This window comes from Alternaria novae-zelandiae, assembly GCF_023758075.1.
Source record: "Alternaria novae-zelandiae strain BMP 2774 chromosome Unknown scaffold_9, whole genome shotgun sequence".
NCBI lineage: Eukaryota > Fungi > Ascomycota > Dothideomycetes > Pleosporales > Pleosporaceae > Alternaria > Alternaria novae-zelandiae.
Window position 1 is genome coordinate 699,786 of NW_026056969.1, and position 13,378 is coordinate 713,163.

Consider the following 13,378-nt stretch of genomic DNA (forward strand, 5'->3'; position numbering starts at 1 on the left):
TGTCTGTCCTCCGCGGGACTTCTCTGCGGCGAGCGCTTCGTCTAAAGGCTTGAAGTGCGGATTATCTCCAGGCTTCACCGGTGTGGCGCGCTTGTAAAGGGCAGGCTGCAGCTCGCCTAAGTCTCGAACACAGTCGCACCATTGCCTGCAAACCTGCTTCACATGCAGTAGATCGAGTATGCTGAGATGTATGAAGATTGCAGCGAGAAGTTCAGTTGTCGTCGCGACTTGCTGCACAGCCGAGCGCGACTCGACGATGGGGTAATCCATGGTGATGAGGGGGTCGGTGAAGAAGGAACCAGGGCAGCAATTGAGGCAAGGGACGGTTTATACGAAGCGGGCAAACGCGTTACACAGTGGTGACATGATCGCGTGGTACGAAGGCTTGGGGACTTCTTGTATTACGCGTCGAGTAAACAGCTGGCGCTTAGTCAGATATAAGATGGAGCTGTTTCGACTTACTACACTCACGAGAGGGTATAGACCACAAGATAATTGCCATCAAGCTTTGGCTAGGTCACGAATCGACCATGGGCAGGCCAAGTGAAGGCTGAAGTGTGCATCTCTCTGCCTCATGCTCAGCCAACACTTTAAACGACACCTGGACATGTCACAAGCGTCTGACATACTATCGCAGAACACCAGGATGATTATGATGAACGCATGCAGTAGCAAGAGCTGATTGCGATAGTGTATGGGATGTCGAGAAGTAGTTGCGGCGGTCGCTCCGGTCAGACCTCGGGAACCGGAATCCGTCCCCATTGAGCTAATCCAAATTGCGCTAGTGCCAGGTTCAGGAGGCAGCTACGTCATCACTGCCGCCCAAGCAGCCTCATGCAACACCACCTGGGCATTTGTGGCCCATCCTCGCATGCGATTACCACAAGCAGCAATCGCACTGATCCTCCTCTAGGTCGTCGCATGGGCACGGAAACCAACAACGTGTCACACCTTCCACACGATCTTCAAGCATCTTCGGTAGATGCTGCAGGCACTCCTGGCTAACAGTGGGGGAGAAGAGGCTAGGGCGAAGAGTACGCTGATTTGCCAGCGATGATAGTGATGAATTGGGGCCAAATCAGTAAAGATGTGGAGAAAAGAATACAGGCTGGGCACGCACGAACATGACAAGAGAGGGCATGGAAGTATTTGTATTCGGTCATGCGAAAACAGATTGCGTTTACTCCATACGAAGCAGACGCTCGTGTTTGCCGTTGTGACGCTGATGTCGATATCTCAGTGAAAACGAACTTGGTTGGGCCATGCGACACCAGACTCTGGTATACCGAAACGAACGCTCGAGATTAAAGAAAGAAGATCATGATCCATAACGCGAGAGTTCCTGCTTCTAGATACAGGATCAGTCGCTGCGAGATCTGGGCGCATCTGTTACCTCAACCACGAGCTGCTTGATCTTCTTCCAAATAACCTTCCTGCAAGCAGGATAACTCCTCCTGTGCCTCATCGTACAGCCGGGCGATATAGGCCTTGTCCTCCTTCGATGTCTCAGCATATATTCCACCGGTGACATAGGCCTCGTTGACAGTCAGCACGTTAGCGCGACCGCGCGTAAAGGTCATGTCGCAAAATCGCAGAAGAGCGCGTAGCACTTGCCCCAACTTGAGGCCATCTTGATCACGAATAATGGTATTCCCCAGACCCACGGGGTCGGGGCCTTCGACGCAAGCCAGAATGAGCCTCGTGCATACGGGCGCCATGACATAATGTTGAAGAATACCGCGTTGCTTTGCGGTTTCGTAAGCGTCGCTCACAGCCCTGGCAAACAACGCTAGAACGTACACATTATTGCGGCCAGCCATGCGACCCTCGATTTCGTCCAATGCAGGCCCCATTCGGTAGTCTGCACTTCCGAAATTCCCAAGAGCGAAGCGAAAGAGCAGTTCTGAACCATAGCCTCGACCGCAGATTTCGTGTTTGTGTAGGAAGCGGAGAGCTGGATGCAAGCCCGAGGCGGCGTATGGAGGGTGAAGACGCCGGCAACTGTCGCACCTGAACGCATGTTGCTGAGGTGTTAGAATGAAGAAAGTTTGAAGGGAAAACGTGTAGTTAGGTTTCTCGAACGGACGCCATAGACGTTCCCATTGCAGCTCTCGCGCCACGGCTGCGATTACCTCATCCTCGCCTGCCTCGATTGCGTCATAAAAATCCCATTCCATGCGACGAATCCCCTGTAAGGCCCATTCCACCTCCTGGCAGCTCAGCTTGAGATGATACGTTGACATGATCTGTGGTAAATCTGGGTAATGTGGGTCTTCGTCATGTCGAACTGGGATGGGAAGCTGCCACAAGCGGCGTTGGATGCTGGGCGTTCCGTCGACGATGGTCTTTAAGACCTTTGAAGTTGCCCGAACATGAATTAGATCGCGAATATCCGGCAAACGGTTCAGGATATTTTCCGCGAGCTCTGGTATGGCTAACGTAGTTTGTGCAATTGATTGTTGTGATGTTTCTTCGAGCTGTAGGTCCATAGCCATGGTGTTATCATGTGCTGTAAAGGGGACTTCGGGAGGGTTGGATTATTTATTAGAAGCTCTTGCTTCGCTCCAAGGATGTTTTAACATGCTAATGAGGAACAGAATTAGGGGCATTTTTCCTTTGAGCTGACAGCAGCCCATCCTGCCCCGACCAGTATTTCACTGTGAATACACACCGCCAAAGGTGAAAGCGCTAGAGTCAAGTGTGCGCATTCCTGAACGAATGTTTATTGCCTACAGTGTATTTTAGAATTGTACAGCGTTGATTGTTCCGTGTCTCTGATCAGAATGAAGCGAATGATATGATCAGACAGATTTATGTACAAGCGGTAACCGATGAGGCTGCGTAGGGCCATCCATATGTGTCCTGATAAACTCAAGCAGGCTGCGCGAACGTGCTGCCGATGGGCCCGAACTTGATGTTCGAGAAGATGACTTGCGCATTCGGGTTAGCAGACTCTACATCGGCTGGCACGCCGCTGTTGACGTCGCACTCGCCGCGGGCGACACCAGGCTGCTCTGGATCCTTATCAGTAGGGTAGCTGCTGTCAAGCCAAAGCATATTGGCGTAGTGATCGTCCCAGAGACTCATTACGAGTACCATGCCCAGGTTCATGCCCCTGCCCATAGACTCCATGCCGCCGAACTCGTTGAAGGGGTAGACTTCCTCCTGGAAGACTTCCTTCTGCGTGTTGCACCATTCTTGGGTGATCGAGTTGCCTGTCTGCGCGATTGTCAGAACGGAGTTCATAAGGCTCGGTGACGTGAGCACATACCATGCCAGGGACTGTAGGCTCCGGGTTGGCGATGACTTTGCCGTTCTGCACATAGAAGCGCTTAATCTCGCTGAGCGATCCTCCAGATCCCAAGAACTGTGTGACGACTGTCACCTTCTTTGATGTGTCTACACCAGACTTGCCCTTGCCATAGAAGTCCCTCGCGCCGACACGGTATGGGTTGAAGTCGCAACCATTCGCATCGCAAGAGCCGGCATAGCGATCGAGCGAGTATGTTCCACCACATGTATCGTCCGTGCAGACTGAGTAGCCTTCAGGCTGACATGAGTGTGGGGTCACAGCCGTGGAGACTGAGTTTGCCTCCCATATGTCCATCTCGGTGCTGAGTTGCGTCAGAATGGGCCAGGCCGAGCAGTCTAGCGTACTCACCAGCATGCACCATTCCTGCCAATACCCGCATTGGGGTCAGATTCGGATGCTTGCCAACCTTCTGCGTTGGCTTTGCCATCGATGTACTTCAGGTCTCGAGCACATTGAGCGTCACAGTAACCTGGAATGTATCAGTTCATGCTCTATGAATGGCGAACCCTGTGACTTACCAGTCCCGTACTTTGCACCGGGCGCACCGTGGCCCTTCTGGGGCATGGAAACGAAATACAATGCTCCATTGAGACCGCATGGCAACTGCGAGTTGTCGACGTCGAAGGTGAATTCGTTTCCGATAAGGTTGAACATCTAAACAGCAAACAGCAACGATCAGCGTCTGTGTCATACTTAGATCTGGTGCGCTGCCCTACCTCATAGTTGTTTGCATCTTTCATGAGGTACGTGCGTGATCCAATGTTGGTAGAGTATTGGTTCTTGGTAACGAATTTGAGAGTAAGAGCATTGCCAGAGGTCGTAATGCCGTAGGTACCACGGTAGTCTGAGCCTTCGATAGCACAGTTCTTGGTACATGCGGCGTTGGTCGCACACGCCGTGGTGTTCCACTCGTTTCCGTCGAAGCAATTGGTGTAGCCTCCAACGGAATGAAGCCAGCGCCAATTAGCATCAATGACAATCTCACCGTTGACGTTGGTGCAGCTGTTGCCACCGCTGCCTGTGCAGCGCTGCCAGGTCATCTTTGGGTGAGTTTCGGACTGCTCCGTTCCAATGACCCAGGCGGATGCGCGGGAGGCGCAAACACCCAGAAACACCGCAAGGTTCGAAGTCGACAACATGATGAAAGGGAAGACTGTGAGCTGAATGAAGGATGTGGGATGTCACACAGTTACTGGAGTACATGATGCTGCCAACTTATAGGATTGTTTCACGGCTTCGATCCTGGCCTTGCTTGTGTGCAAAGTACACGATGCATATTGCCCAGTCTCCCGAAGCCCGACAATGAGCTCATGCAATATGAGGAACTGATCATGCGATAATCTCTGACGGATTGATGGATATCTGGTCCGCCTTGGGGGTTGAGGACTCATTGATGGACGCGATCAGGCTGTCACTTCGTCGCACAGCTAAGCTCCCAAAATGGTATCCCAGTCATATGCATTTCGGCGTAGTGCGCTTCGTATGGATATTTCAGCGTTGCCAAGTGATTATACTTCGGTATATGAGGTCAAGAGCCGTGGCGCTAAAGGTACAGTGCGGGGTTAGCTTGCGAGCAACGAATTAAAGGTAGTGGTTCAATCCATCGCGAATGTACCGATAGCTAAGCATTCTTGGTGCCTTTCCCCGGACAATTTGTATTCTTGGATCTCGCAAGGGCAATTTAAGGATGCACAGATGGCCAGGGTGTATCGTGCATGCTGCAACGCGTAGAAGGCGGGGTCGCGAATGGAGAGTAATCAACTCAATCACCGCGTCGATACAATTGGTGGGGCTGTATGACTACTCGTTGGCATCAAGACCACGGGGTCCTTTGCTACTTGGGATCCTCGAGTGTGTGGCAAGCCTGAGAGAGTTTCTCTCGCCGTGTGGAGATGCAATTCGGAGCCACCAGAGTGCCGCGCCGTCACAGGAGGAAGGGTATAGAGTGCCGAGGGGTTGGGCTCGAATGTTCCATACGGATTTCAGACGAGTTATCGATCACTGTGTCATGTGTTTCGTCCCTTCAAGTCTGCCATAATCCATCTGCCAGCTACAGTTCAATACGCGTGCCATGAAGGCTCACTGAATTGAGCAGTCTTCCGCGACTCGATCAAGTGTCGGTGTTGCCAGGTGCGTCCTTCCAAGGTAATCATTGTGACCGAAGGGTACATTCGTAACAGCGTGCGATCAACGTCGGCATTGCATGGCTGTAGCGCAGAGCTGAAAGTCATGCGGCCAATTCCGAACATAGACGCATGCTACGGTATGTCCCTGGTGGCGTACGCTGTTCAACCCGTCTGGCGAGGGCAGTTGAAGCCCGAGCACGTCTACATCTCCTGCGACTCGAGCTCTGGTGTTTTTGACGCAAGTATTGCCCTTGTAAGCATCGCGCTTGATCGTGGAGAGATGATAGTGGGAATACTGCCGAGATGGCTTATCGTGCGGACGGGTGCGGCGCGTCGGAAGAGCGGGAGACGTGGGATGAACGTGAGTAGGTAGCCGGGAAATTGTACAGGGGCTCGCGATTGTTCTGCCAGCAGGCGTGTATTCGAAGGAATCGTTGCGCGATGTCGTCGGGGTCGTGTTACTATCCTGTCGCGTCTGTTGGTGCCACGGGTGCGGATCTGCGCCTTGGCACCGCGCGCGTCATCGTTCTCACAATCTTCCCGAGGTCTTTCAATCTCGCAGAGATACACCAAGAATGACCTCTATCCGCGCACAGCAAACTTTCCAGGAACGTGAATTTCCAGCTCTGCATTTGAAACAAGACCTGCGGAACGCGCCTGCAGATGCCGACGAGATATGAGAAGAAGACCAGGTACTGGAAGCTGCCCAAGTATCAACCCATCAACTTCTGATCTACGTCTACATCCGTGTCAGAGTCCACCCGCAGGACAAGGACCAATTCTAATCATAATCAAGCTAAAGCGCGATCAGGCTTATCGCCTTTCGTGTGGCACACAATCTCCAATTGTTCTAACTTGGTAGACATAGCATCACCCTCTGCTCGAGCCTGGCATGTCACCACAATTCTTCAAGTGCATGTTCACACCTCAAAGCCATGCCAGGTCTCCATCCTTCCTCCGTTCTCCTCATGTTGATCCCGGCCTCGAATCTTGCCCGGCCGTCTCACGTTTCAATAGCACACATCTTTATTGGCCGCTCAGCCATCCCGACCTAACCCAAAGCAGCAGGCACACCATGCATCGCGCCCCTAACGACAATATCGCGTAGTTTTGTGGATTATTCCTCGAAGCATCGGAGCCCCGAGGGGCTTGAATGACATGGACTGCATATGCACATGGATCAGCGGGAAGTCTAGGTTCAGCCCATTACTGGGAGACATGTTGGGATATAAGACGGCCTCGACGACCAGGCTCATGGAGTCAGGCCGCCCTCATTGATCTTGACAACATCCGCCACAAGATGAAAACGTTCGCGCGATGCCTCGTATGGGCGAGTGTGATTACATCGTTCGTCGCAGCCCAAAACGCCAACGTCACACTTGTCGCAGCCGCTACTGGATTCGAGGGCGACAATACCAACTTCGTCTACGGCAAATCGCCTGTACTGGTCATCAATGATGGAAGTGCTGCCGATGGTGGCTTCCGGACATTCTCTGTCTCCAATTCCTCGAGCTTTGCGAAGAAGTCGCATCAGAAGACTGGTCGCTCGAAGATTGCTGTCGTTGTTCACGACATCGACGGTAGGGATCTGATCGTCAATATCCCAGCTCCAGATTCTTTGATCAGGGTCTTCGACGCTCAGAGTGGGCAGATGATCGAAAGTAATAACAAGAAGCAGCTGGGGGACTGGAGTACTGCGTGCGTGTGGCGTAGTGGCAAGAGCGGACAAAGTTACATCTTCCTCTTCGGAAAGAAGATGGTTGTGCAATTCTTGATTCGGAGCAACAAAAGCCGGGTCGAGATCCTGGAGGTACTGTTGTCTATTGATCGTGGCCAAAGGCAGTAATACTGACAAAGGTCATAGGTTCAAACTTTTCCCGTTGCTATCGAAGGCGAAACTTGCGCCGTGTTCGCGAATGGCGGGATCTTCTTTTCGGCCGAAGATCTACCCTTGTACTCTTTCCAAGCGTCGGAGTCTATCCAGGCACCCGAAATTGAGACTGTCACTGAGGAAATCGAAGTTGCGGGACTTGCTACCTACCACAGCGCATCCGCCGACTATCTGTTCGTAGCCCACGACGAGGTCATCGATGTGTACGACTCCGACATCAAGCAGAAGGGAAGCATCGCATTGGGCGGCATCTCTGATCTTTCTATTGAGGGCTCGCTCGCCATCCTTCAATCTTCAGTTGCTGGATACCCATCTGGCGCATTCGCCTTCGCTTTTGAGGGAGAGGACGATACTGGGTTAGCTGTAGGTTCTCTGGACGGCGCGCTCAAATCCATTGGCATCAAGCCAAACACACAGTACAGTCCCAAGAACAAGGCTTGCAAGCACTGCGAAAGCTCCGTCACCAAGAAGTGCTCCAACAATGGCTTCGTGTCAGGCAAGGACTGTTTCTGCTTTGCCGGCTTTACTGGTCGCGATTGCTCCAACGTCACCTGCGAAAACGATTGTTCTGGACGTGGCAAGTGTACTGGCCCAAATATCTGCAAGTGCAAAGATGGGTGGACTGGCCCAGACTGCTCGTTCGTCGCGGTCACCGCAAAGTTCGAGACTGATGCAAACGGCGGAGACGGCGACGACCCTGCGATTTGGATCCATTCCACTCGACCAGACCAGAGCAAGATCATTACCACAACAAAGTCTGAAGATGGCGAAGGCTTTGGTGTCTTCGATCTGCAGGGAAATCTCCTTCAGCACCTGACGGCTGAAGAGCCAAACAACGTCGATGTCATCTACAACTTCACTCTCGGTTCCCGGAAGGTCGATCTCGCATTCGCAGCATGCCGCGGTGACAATACCATGTGGTGAGTACCATCGCATGACTTCTCAGAACATCTGCTAACACATCGCCAAGCCTGGTCGAAGTAAACAGCACAGGCTACCTTAGCACCATTTCTGGTGGTAAACAGTTGCTACCGAAAGATTACGAACCTTACGGCTCCTGCAACTACCGCTCTCCGACTACCGGAAAAGAGTACCTCTTCGTCAACAACAAGAATGCGCAATACCTACAGTACGAACTCAGCGCGACCGCGAACGGTACCCTACAGACTACGCTCGTCCGCGAATTTCAAGGCGGCTCAGGCGGCCAAGTCGAAGGCTGCGTCGCAGACGAAGGCGCCGGCTACCTCTTCATCGGCGAAGAACCACTCGGCATCTGGCGCTACGAAGCCGAACCCACTGGCTCGAATACCGGTGTTCAGATCGCGCAAGTAGGCGACGCCAGCGGTCTCCACGCCGACGTCGAGGGCATCACGCTTGTACCAGCCAAGTCAGGTCCGGGTGGCTACATCATCGTTTCGTCGCAGGGCATCTCCGCATATCTGATATACGAGCGCGCGGTCCCGCACAAGTACGTGGAGACGTTCACTATCGTTGACAACAAGGCGAAGGGCATCGACCACGTTAGTAATACGGACGGATGTGCGGCTGTGGGCAACGCGCTGAACAAGGACTTCCCGAGCGGGCTTTTCGTCACGCATGACGATGCTAATGAGCTGGCTGAAGGGGGCACTGCGGAGGAGGCCAGCTTCAAGCTGGTTAGTCTCGCGGATATCTTGGGCAAGGAAAGGGTGGCGAAGTTGGGGTATTAGAGGTAGTTCTACAATAGGCTTTAAATCAGAGACGACGTTGTCATTATCCAGCGATTGATGTAAGATCCGCCGCACTTCATACGAGAACAAAACTAAACAAGTCTACAAACTACATCGCGATAGAAACATACAAGGTAGGCTCTAGGGTGTTCAGGTTCTCTCTAGGTCAACGTGGCAGTACATGTCTGCTCTGCATGTATCTCCTCTCTAAAGGCGTTGGACGCCTGCTACCGCTCTCTCTCAGCTTGACGCTCCGACACCCCAAGACCTATGTTCCTCGTACCGTCGCCTCAGCTCAGCCTGGTCGTCCCTCCGCTGCAGCATCTCCATCCAGTCTGCCCGGCGCGGGCGATCTTCGTGAGTGGCTAGCAGGGCGGCTTCTTCAAAGTTCTCGATGGGCATCTCTTCTACGCATGTGTCATTAGTAAGGATAACTCGAGGGAGCTGTTTAGCGGCAGAATTTGTGTTGCAGCATACACGTCATTGAACGTTGAGAAGTAGATACTTCTTAGGTCAATATATCATGGCCTAAGATGATTCCATAGGAGGAAGCGAAATAGTGTTTTACTTACCGGGATAAGACCTGTTCCAATGCTGGTGATGCGGCATCGAGTATTTCCAAGGGTCGAAATGCAGGTTTGGCCAGAAATCCGTAGCGGGACTACGCAGCCTAGTCACGCTGTCGGACTTATCCCCATACTCCCACGCGGTGTTTTCGCCATATAACTCTGCGATGATGGTGATGTTGTCGTGTCCGCATGTTTTCGCGTAACTGCGTAGTTGTGCTAGTTCCGTGTCGCGAATCGCGTGGGCCATATCGTCGTCCATCGTGCATCCGTATCTGACCGATACACCGGCCTGGCCTGTCGGGATGTAGTACCGTATCTGCCATTTAGTCATGGTGTCTTTCGCCATGACATCGACGAGGTCGCGCATCGCAGCGATGGGGACGCAAGGGTGTTCTGGTGAGATCCTGGGCCAGAGTGAGAGTAGATGGTCGAGGTGGACTGTCGCACGTCGCTTTCCAAGCTCGTGTTCAAGGTATAGGTTCCAAGAGTGCGGAGTATAGTTCTTGATGGCTTGGTGAAGGGTGTCGAGCAAGGCGACTATGTTCCATGTTTCTCCGTTTGCATCATTGAGACGGAAGTCGTCGCTGCCGTCCCACCGGCGGTCTATCGAGACACGCAGAATGTCGATGTGCAAGTGGAAATGCACTTCCATGAAGTCGGTCAGTGATGCTGCAATGGTGTCTGTCGTCTCTTTGCTCAGGCCGTAGTCTTCACTCAGCTCGGTCCCGTAGTCGTACTGCATACCGGCCATTACTGGGACGTAAGCGACCTGCTTCTCGACGAGGTAGCTCCGCGCTTCCTTGTATATCTGAGAACATGTCTGTAGTAGAGCAATGTAAGGGTCGGGTTTGTTGAGATAGTACGGGTTCAAGGGTACGCGCTGGTATTGCTTGTCGAGCGCAAGGTCGTAGATCTGGTTTCGCAGTTCGCCGGAGAGATCAAAGAATGTCTTGCGACCTGGCACGAGCGCTTTCGCGTCTTTGGTGACGATATTCAAGCGGCGTGTCATGACGAAGTGACGAACGGTCGCGGCTGATTTTTTTCGCGACTCCCGAGGTCTGCGGTCGTGACCGCGTACTGGCGTGGGGGTCGTGTGGGATCGCGTGCCAATTGCGGGGCAACCCAGGACAAGCGATGGGACGACCATCAAGTCTGAAGACATATGCTGTCGCCTGCCATTCTTTCAAAATAGTTCACTGTCATTTCTATGTGGTATTTCATCATCATATACCGTTTGACGAAATTCGCAGGACGAGCATTGAGAAAGTTGGCGCACATGGATCCCGCACGTGACTTTGACATTCATCCACTGGTCTCATAATGTAGCGCAATATCCACTAACCGGCAGAGACTCTTATACTCCATCGCTGAGACAGCTCACTTGCCTATTGAGTCTCGACCGCTGCAAAAGGTCTGACGTCACCACATCACTCCAGACTGTCGCAAGTCCCCTTCACCTCCCCTTCACCTCGTCCCGCACGTCCCTATACCGCCGGCAGAACCCCGGGTACCGGCGTGAGCACAGTCCATGTGAAATCCGGGCCCACAGGTTCATCCGGCCGCTCTTGGCAGGCCAGCAGCCGACTATATAAACAGCGTTTCCTGCCTCCCTCCTACCATCCACACACCCCGCCGGGGATATACCCACTAACTCACAGCAGCTGGCTAACCCCCAGCATCGCCTTCTCGACTGGCTTTTCCCGGGCACGGCTTGGAAGAGAGACTCATCGACGCATGGTTGCGAGTCATCGAGCGCCGCGAGGTGGGGCGGCCCTCCACAACTTGTTGTGTTCCTTATGCTTTTTCATTAATGCTTCTGGCTTGCCAGAACATTGAGGAAGAAGTTGGCGGTGTTTGATTTGTTGTGATGTGATCGAGTAAGGTGAAGTGAAAGGATGTGAAGTGAAGATGAATGCAATATGAATCGAGAAAAGAGTGAGAACAATCGCTACCGTTTACCATTGTGATAGTGACCATCGCTCTTCATGTTGATACCCGGACCATATATCTTCTAGTCGTACAGTCTGTCATCAGAAGAAGAACGAGGCTCCTCCAGAACCTCTAATCGGCTCCAGAGCTCTAGAAGGGCTTCATCGCCAATGTCACCAGACAAAGCCTTTTCGATATCCTCAATCTTCCACCCGTAATATTTACTTTCATAATCGGCAATGTAGATACTCGCGATTGTCTCGAATGAGGCAGGGGGGAGGAGATCCTTGTTGCTTCGAGCGCAATGAGCGAGGGCATCGGCGCGGGACTGTTGGTATGCCAACTCTAACCAGTGTCTTTCCAAATTGAGTCGGGTGACACAACTTGCGTGCTGATCTGACGACATATGTCTGTCATAAAACCTTTCGTCCAGCCTCCAAGGGCGGCGTTCGCACAGTGTCTTAGTGTCGGGTTTGAGCTGTGCCTCTGCATATGTCTGTTCTAGTCCTCTGAACTCCCAAAGAATCAGATCCTCCTCCTCGACACAGATTCCGTCTGGACACAGCCTCTGTATTTGCCGTTTCGCTTCTTCGTAATCCTTGTCGTGTTGATCGATTCTATTCTTTGCTCTTTCAGCCTCCATTCTCATCCTGTTCAATTCTCCAGTGGAATATTCGATCTCCTCGTCAAGCTCATGATCCTGATATCGTTGTAGAATTCTCTTGGTATAGTAGATGTTGGCTGGATCATCTGGATCATCCTGGTAAGTTCTGATCTGCTGGAAAGCACCTTCGGCCCAGCCTCGTCCTGACGGCTTGTGCTGCGCCCGGATGAAGTCAGCCCGAAACTGATCGATGTCAAGCTTTTCGGGCCAACCGTTCTTAATCAGAAGCGATGATGTGATGTTGTGGGACGGCGGAAGGACGCGTGGATCAGCGGGTCGATCAGCGGGGTTCGCGGCCACCCATGGTGTCCATGCTGTGCTCCGATATGCGTCTCTGATCCTCCTCAAGAAGGTTGGCGCATGGGTCCATCTCGTCCAATCACGGCTGTGCCTGTTCACCGAGAGAATTCCCGTTGAGTTAATCGCTCCAATGACAGGGGTGTCTTCCCATCTACGACCAGATCTGTACTGTTCGCTCTTGTATGGATCTCGGAATTGAACCAAGCACCCATTGACTTGTGGCTGGTAATCACTCCTCTCCTCTCCTTCATAGACCCTAATTGCATTCTTCCTAGTGTCATATTGGAGTTGCCAACTTCTGTAGAGATCCCAGCCATCCCAGCCGCCATTGGTCAAGTGGACCGTTCCTGGCCGCATGAGGAACGAAGGGTCTCTGTCTGCTTCGTCAGGATCACAGCCGTAGCCCAAGAATTCATCTACCCGGAAATCGAAGAAAGTGCCACCCCAGAGCCAATGGTCATCGTCGAGTAGTGGGGCGTCGACATATGGGAGGATCTCCATTAAGCGCAGGTCGGCTGCGTCGCGCCTGCAGGGACTGGCTGTAGAATTGATTTGGTGTGGGCCACGCTTGATAGAGTCATGCGGGATGAAAGAGGTATTTGCTAGTATGGTGTAGATTTCGTCCATCAAGGCAGCGACTTCTTGAAGCTGGTCTTCATTGTAAGTCTCGACGACCTGAATATCGACGTCATTGTCGTGAGGCGATGGTGAGCTTATGGTAGCGGAAGGGTTGTAGATGCGGTAGAAGCCCAGAAAACCGATGAGAACTACAACGAACACGACTAATGGGTACTGATATCGTTTTCTCGTGGTAGAGTCGCGTAGAGCCTGGCGAGGTGGCTCATCGTGGTCGTGCTTGGTCATTGGTGAAGACATG

The 13,378-nt window shown here is 52.5% G+C and overlaps 5 protein-coding genes across 5 annotated transcripts; 1 reads left to right on the plus strand and 4 right to left on the minus strand.

The window, feature by feature from the left end:
- Window positions 1–1,394: 1,394 nt before the first annotated feature.
- Window positions 1,395–1,804, minus strand: J4E88_005114 (uncharacterized protein; the record flags this gene model as incomplete). Its single annotated transcript, XM_049398754.1, is given in 2 exon segments — window positions 1,395–1,789; window positions 1,801–1,804. The coding sequence occupies 2 exon segments, from the start codon at window positions 1,802–1,804 to the stop codon at window positions 1,395–1,397; spliced, it is 399 nt and encodes a 132-aa protein (XP_049255434.1).
- Window positions 1,805–2,871: 1,067 nt separating this feature from the next.
- On the minus strand, window positions 2,872–4,452 carry CEL1_1 (Esterase/lipase/thioesterase; the record flags this gene model as incomplete). Its single annotated transcript, XM_049398755.1, has 5 exons — window positions 2,872–3,219; window positions 3,272–3,614; window positions 3,662–3,782; window positions 3,832–3,967; window positions 4,030–4,452. 5 exons carry the CDS (start codon window positions 4,450–4,452, stop codon window positions 2,872–2,874), a joined length of 1,371 nt encoding a protein of 456 aa, XP_049255435.1.
- Window positions 4,453–6,739: 2,287 nt separating this feature from the next.
- J4E88_005116 (uncharacterized protein) lies at window positions 6,740–9,039 on the plus strand (the record flags this gene model as incomplete). Its single annotated transcript, XM_049398756.1, has 3 exons — window positions 6,740–7,249; window positions 7,304–8,250; window positions 8,301–9,039. 3 exons carry the CDS (start codon window positions 6,740–6,742, stop codon window positions 9,037–9,039), a joined length of 2,196 nt encoding a protein of 731 aa, XP_049255436.1.
- A 564-nt stretch (window positions 9,040–9,603) lies between these two features.
- On the minus strand, window positions 9,604–10,617 carry J4E88_005117 (uncharacterized protein; the record flags this gene model as incomplete). Its single annotated transcript, XM_049398757.1, has 1 exon — window positions 9,604–10,617. One exon carries the CDS (start codon window positions 10,615–10,617, stop codon window positions 9,604–9,606), a length of 1,014 nt encoding a protein of 337 aa, XP_049255437.1.
- Window positions 10,618–11,619: 1,002 nt separating this feature from the next.
- On the minus strand, window positions 11,620–13,365 carry J4E88_005118 (uncharacterized protein; the record flags this gene model as incomplete). Its single annotated transcript, XM_049398758.1, has 1 exon — window positions 11,620–13,365. One exon carries the CDS (start codon window positions 13,363–13,365, stop codon window positions 11,620–11,622), a length of 1,746 nt encoding a protein of 581 aa, XP_049255438.1.
- Window positions 13,366–13,378: the final 13 nt, after the last annotated feature.